This window comes from Tremella mesenterica (genome assembly GCF_000271645.1).
Source record: "Tremella mesenterica DSM 1558 unplaced genomic scaffold TREMEscaffold_14, whole genome shotgun sequence".
In the NCBI taxonomy this organism is placed as follows: domain Eukaryota; kingdom Fungi; phylum Basidiomycota; class Tremellomycetes; order Tremellales; family Tremellaceae; genus Tremella; species Tremella mesenterica.
This window is the reverse complement of record NW_006711238.1, coordinates 139134-145133: the sequence shown is the minus strand read 5'-3', so window position 1 is coordinate 145133 and position 6000 is coordinate 139134. Positions and strand designations below refer to the sequence as shown.

The following is a 6000-nucleotide window of genomic DNA, read 5'->3' as shown; positions in this document are numbered from 1 at the left end:
TGTCGTGGCAAGAGAACTTAGCAGCGTAGTACCCCATTCTCTCCCTCCCCATGACCATCCTCCACTCTTCTGCTCTTTGCGCCGCACTTCGTAGTTGGGCCTCCTTTCACTCCAAAACCCGACAATGAGACTCCCCTAACTTCGTCGAGGTTTGCCGTAAGAAGCCCTGTGTCTTTTGTAGGTGAGACACGCTTCCTGAATGGCAGCCGAACAACACCGTTGTTTGTCGAAGTAACCCTCGCTTATATTGAGATGAGACACTATAGCGTGGGAATTTTGATCGTCCCTGCGATGCCTTTTGTTGATGAAACGCGAAGTTTGCTGCATGTTGACGACGAGGGTTTAGGTTTGATTATACTAAATACTGAGCAGTTCGTCGAGCTTCTCTCTTTTTCCCATCTGCTTTCAAAACTTTCTATCTCTCTTACCTAGAAAACAGATTTGTTACCTTGAATCATCTTTTATTTCTTTAAGTATTTTTAACGTCATGGCCCCTCCTACTCCCACCTCTAACCCTTTCGCCGCCATGAGGAACTTTGGTGGTATGGTGTCGTCTGCTCGTGAGTTATTCCTCGACACTTACCTTACTTCGCCGGACTTGGCTGATGTTCAGTTTCCTTCGGCGACAGATCTCGCCAAGTCTCCTCCCTCGGCCTCGGCACCCTCTCTTTGGGGGAGCCGTCTGGCGATGTCCCGCCTCCTCGCTCCGCTTCTCCTCCCGTCGGTCCTCCCGCTGGTTCTCCCTCTGCTTCTCCTCCTCCTGGTCCTCGCTCTGCTTCCCCTCCTGCCGCCAGCCCTCGCCGCAGGACGCCCGCCTTTCGTCCTGGTGAGTCTCCGTCCTCCTCCGACCAGGAGTCGCTCAGTGGTTCGGAGTCGGACGATCAGTCAGACTTCGAAGGAAAAGGGGGTGATTATAGTGATGAGGATGATAGAATCGTGTCGGAGGGTGAAACCGAGTTAGAGGAACACTCGGATGATGATATGGTGGCGGTTAGTGTAGAGGACAACAACGTAGATAGTCCTGAGCGTGAGTTCTTCGTCCAACCTCTCACACCTTCGCCGAACTTGGCCTTGTTTATCTGTTCTTTAGCTCTCCAAGACATTGCTAACTCGCAGCCGCTCCTGCCCCTCCCCCTGCTCAAATTGTGGGCCAGAAACGACGCCGTTCCCTCTCCTCTTCTTCTTCTTCCTCTTCTTCTTCTTCCTCTTCTTCTTCCTCTTCCGGGGTTCTCCCCCCCCCCAACGCCATCGCCGCTGCCGCCGCTGCTGCCGCCGCTGCTGCCGCCGCCATCGCTCCTGCTGCCGCCGCCGGTCCTGCTCCCGCCGCCCCCGTCGCTGCTCCCCCCCCTTCTCCCAGAGGGGAGCCTTCGCCCAAACGGGTGAAGAGATCACTGCGGGAAGAAGAGTACTTGTGGGAGAAGATGAAGTCCGAGCCTGGTCGTTGGATCGCGGTTGGTGTTGACGAAGCGTGTGATCGTTGCCGGTGAGTCCACCTATTCGTACTACGCCGAAGTTACTCCTGCTAATTAGTAGACGTGAGATTATCACGTATAATCGTCCAAACTGGCCCTGCCTCAAGGCGGTCAGGCCACACAACAAGGCCCTCCGTTGTGCTTCATGCACGTCTGGCCCCTGCTCCTTCTGTCCCGTTTCCTCTGCCCGGGACATCCCGCCCCGTCCCTTCGACGCTTCTCCTCTCCCCCCTCCCCAGACTCCAGCGTCTGTCCCCCGTTCGCGGGTACCGTCTTCGTCTCTCCGGTCGGTTCGCCGTACTTCGCCGGACCTCCGCCCGTCGCCTCCGTCGCCGTCGCCCTTCGCTCCTGTGGCCGGCCCATCACGTCTCCCGGCTGTTCCTCCTTCGTCTTCTCGCCGTCCTTCGGCCTCTGCTCCTTCGGCCTCCCGTCCTTCGGCCTCTCGTCCTTCGGCGCCACGTCCGTCCTCTCCAGTGGTAGCTTCTCCTCCGGCTCACAGCACCCGAAGTCGGTGTCCTTCTGTTCCTCCGGCCTCTTCGGCGGCCCCTCCCGTCACCCCTCCCTCTGCTTCCCAGAAGACACCGAAGTCTTCTTTAAAGAAATCAAAAGGGAAATCTAAAGAGAAGGAGGTTGCCTTCAATGATGGTGATGTGGAAAATGAAGATACTCAGCGTGCTGGTCCCTCTGCTCCCCGGTTGTCCCTCGTCCACCCTCGTATCTCCCTGGACGTCCGTATTCCTGAGGACGAAAAGGAATTCGCCACTTATCGTTCTCTCGTCCTCGGTCTCACTACTCAGCTTGAGGCCGCCCGAAATGATACATCTCTCCTGCTTGACTTCTCTTCTCGTCAAGCTAACGCTTTAAACAATCTTACTGCGGCGTTAGTAGATGTAGTCAACACTGGGGCTCTGGACGACGAAGCAAGGACAAGGTTAGCGGGCGTCTCTCGCCGAAGCCTTACTGAGATAGCCGATGTTCGCCGAAGACTGTTCGACACCCCCTTCCTAGTCACTCCTATGGCGTATGAGCCACCACCGTCCCTTGACTGGTTAGGTCGCCGTAGTAATTCTCGTGTCCCAGCTTCCGCCCAGACTGCTCTCGACCTCCTCAGTCTTCCCTTCGAGTGTCTACGGACCATACGTTCTCTGTGGAGGACCCCGAGCATGCAAGCTGCTCGAGATGTCCAGGACTTCGGTGACTTCTTTGGGGCTATGAATCGGGCATGGAATGCTTCTCTCTCTACTGCGTTCCCGTCTGAGACTCTCGATCTACCTTCGGTCATCGGTAGCCTCCACACCAATCCCGCAGGACCGAGTAGATCGAAGGAGAAAGGAAAAGGAAAAGGTAAGGGTAAGAGTAAGGACAAGTGAGCGGTACGTAGCTGTAATCCTATGTTGTATGCAGTACGTTCTATCTCCTAGCCCTTCGCAGTCGCCCTTCCTTCGGCTTAGTAGGGTGAAGTTCGTGGAACTTCGCCAATATGTCATCAGCTCCATCGACGTTCTCCACTGGTTCCCATGATACTGAATCGTCTGTTCCTTCGTAACCTAACCACTCTACCAAGTACTCTAACTTTCCTGACCTCTTATTTACTCTAGAGTCCACAATATCCTTTACCTCCCAAGACTCTCCCACATTGTCTACTTCTACTGGCCCAGGTGGCTCAGCTTGCTGACCAGGAAATATTGGAGGGTGATAAGGACGGAGCAAGGAGACATGGAATACATCATGGATACCTGCCATCGTTCCTGGTAATTCCAATTTACAAGCATGAGAACCTACCTGCCGTACTACCTTGTACGGCCCACTTTGCTTAACATCTAACTTCTTCATTGGTCTCTTCGTTTTAATATTCTCTAACGACAGCATCACTAGGTCTCCTTCCGCGAAGCTCGGCGTAGTCCGGTGTTTCCTATTGTATCCTTCGGCGTACTTCTCATTAGCTTTCTCAATTCCTTCGATACAATCTTTGTGTATTTCAGTCAAGTCTTTTACCACCACCGTAGCAGCGGGCACTTCGACCTCGCTAGCCTTTATCTCTTCAGCCCAACGAGGGTGATATCCATAGTTCGCATAGAATGGGGTTTTGTTTATCGCAGAGTGCTGGGTGTTGTTGTAAGCAAAGCTAGCTCGAGCGAGTAGCTTTGACCAGTCGTTCTGCTGATAGGAGGTGAAGATTCGAAGATACAGTTCCAAAGACTGGTTGGTTCGTTCGGTCTGTCCGTCAGTCTGTGGATGATATGCAGTAGAGAGATGTAGTCTTATTCCGAGACTATCGGTCAAATTCTTCCAGAACTTGGAGGTAAACTTCGATCCCCTGTCCGATACTATATTCTCTGGCAACCCATGCTGGGCCACCACATAGTCCAATATCAACTCTGATAGGCCGGCTGCGGTTAACTTCGTCGTAGTCGGGATAAAAATGGCCCATTTGGTCAACCGATCCACCACTACCAGGATGGAATTATATCCATGGGAATTTGGCAGCTCCTCGATAAAATCCATCGAGATGCTAGACCAAGGTTTCGTAGCTACCTCCAGTGGTTTAAGCTCCCCATGAGGTTTCTGCCTGTTAGTCTTCGCTCTCTGACATACCGCGCATCCAGCAACATAATCTTCAACATCCTTCCTTACTCCAACCCAGACATAATCCCTCAGGACTAGTTCAAGGGTCTTCGCCGAACCTGGATGACCGGCCAAGGCTGAGTCATGTCGCATCTTCATGATCTTCAGCCGAGCATCGGCGTAGTTCGGCACATAAATGCGATCGTCGAATGTGAGGAAACCTCTTGAGTTCCACCCCCCACGAAGGATTAGAGGAGACCGCGAACTACGGCGTAGTTCGGTGATTGATCCTGGTTCCTGCACGTTATCGTTACACGTAGGATGAGAACACTCAGCGCAAACGACTCCTAATAATTCTTCTCTGACCCCTTCTATGTCTTCGTCCTCCTGAACTCCAAGTACTAGATCCATAGGGTCCACAAGATCATTTTCCTTTACCTCCCTTGTCCCTTGCAATGCTCGAAGGAGGTGACGCAACTCCGACGTGGTGGCGTCAACTTCGTCGAACTTCGGCAGACCTTGGATAAGGTTGCTCTCTTGTACCATGGTACTTCCTTTCCCGGAATGATAGTCCGCCCGTCTAGATAATCCATCTGGAAGACTTGCCTGGGTTCCTGGCCGATAAACCATTTTAAACCTGAAGTTAGCTAGCTCCTCTACCCACCTACCTTGCCGAGGACTGAGTTGTTTCGGTTCCATCCAGTAGGTAAGGTTTAGATGGTCGGTAAGTACTGTGGTTTCCACCTGCAATAATAAGTGTCTCCTTCTTCTGAAACCCTCCACTACAGCGAGGAACTCCTTTTCTCCTACCGTATAATTCAGTTGAGCTGTGTTGAAAGCACCAGACTCAATAGCTACCGGGTGTTCTTGACCAGCCGTGTTGATCTGCGAAATTATGAACCCCCAGCCGAAGAACGACGCATCTGTCTGTAATATCGTCTTCAATGTAGGGTCAAAATGGGCTAACACCGGCGCAGTACACATCCTAGCCTTCAACTCTTTGAAGGCTGACTCCTGTTCGACTCCCCATACAAATGGTACCTCCTTCCTTGTCAAGTCATTGATAGGTCTAGCAATCTTCGAGAAGTTGGGGACAAAGCGCCTGTAGTAGCTTACAACTCCAATGAATCCCCTTGACTCTCGTAGATTCTTAGGACGTGGGAAGGAAGTGATGGCATCAATGTATTCTGGGTTCACCGATACACCTTTAGAGGATACCACGAAACCCAGAAACACCACCGAATCTCTTTTGAACTCGCACTTACTAGCTTTCACGTACAGGCTCGCCTTCCGCAGTACCTCAAAGACCTTCGCCGTAGTTCCTCGTAATTCCTCCAACGTATTCCCATAAATGAGGATATCGTCAATGTAGACCACGACTCCATTCCCTAGTAGCTCTCTAAACACCTCATTTAGGAAGTGTTGGAAGACCGCGGGGGCGTTTCGCAGCCCATCACGAACAACCAGAGATTCAAACATACCATACTGTGTCCTGAACGCCGTCAGGTGTTCATGTCCCTCTGTCACCCTCAACAATTGGTATGCTCCAATTAGATCTAGTTTGCTGAAATACCTCGCTTTTCCAAGTTCTTCGGTAATTTGACCTATTAGAGGGAGAGGGTAGGCATCTGGTATGGTCGCTTCGTTCAGTTTTCGATAGTCGATGACCATTCGCCACTGTCCTTCGGCTTTCTTCGGTATCATAAACATTGGTGAGCCGTATGGCGAGTTACTTGCCCGAATTCGGCCAGCGGCGATTTCGCGATCTAGTATGTCTCTCAGCGCGCGTCTCTGATCTTCTCCTTGAGCATAGAGGGAGGCGACCTTAAGGTTCGCCCCCTCCTTAAGCTCAAACTTCAAATCGTAGGACCTTGAAGGGGGAAGGGTCTCTCCTCCCTTCTTCGGATTAAAAACGTCAATGTACTGGTGGTATTGTTCAGGAACTACCTGGAACAACTCGTCT

General features: G+C 52.0%; 1 protein-coding gene across 1 annotated transcript; it reads left to right on the top strand.

The window, feature by feature from the left end:
• Positions 1 to 487: 487 nt before the first annotated feature.
• Positions 488 to 2842, top strand: TREMEDRAFT_65319 (uncharacterized protein; the record flags this gene model as incomplete). Its single annotated transcript, XM_007007512.1, has 5 exons — positions 488 to 560; positions 614 to 826; positions 890 to 1027; positions 1117 to 1483; positions 1534 to 2842. 5 exons carry the CDS (start codon positions 488 to 490, stop codon positions 2840 to 2842), a joined length of 2100 nt encoding a protein of 699 aa, XP_007007574.1.
• Positions 2843 to 6000: the final 3158 nt, after the last annotated feature.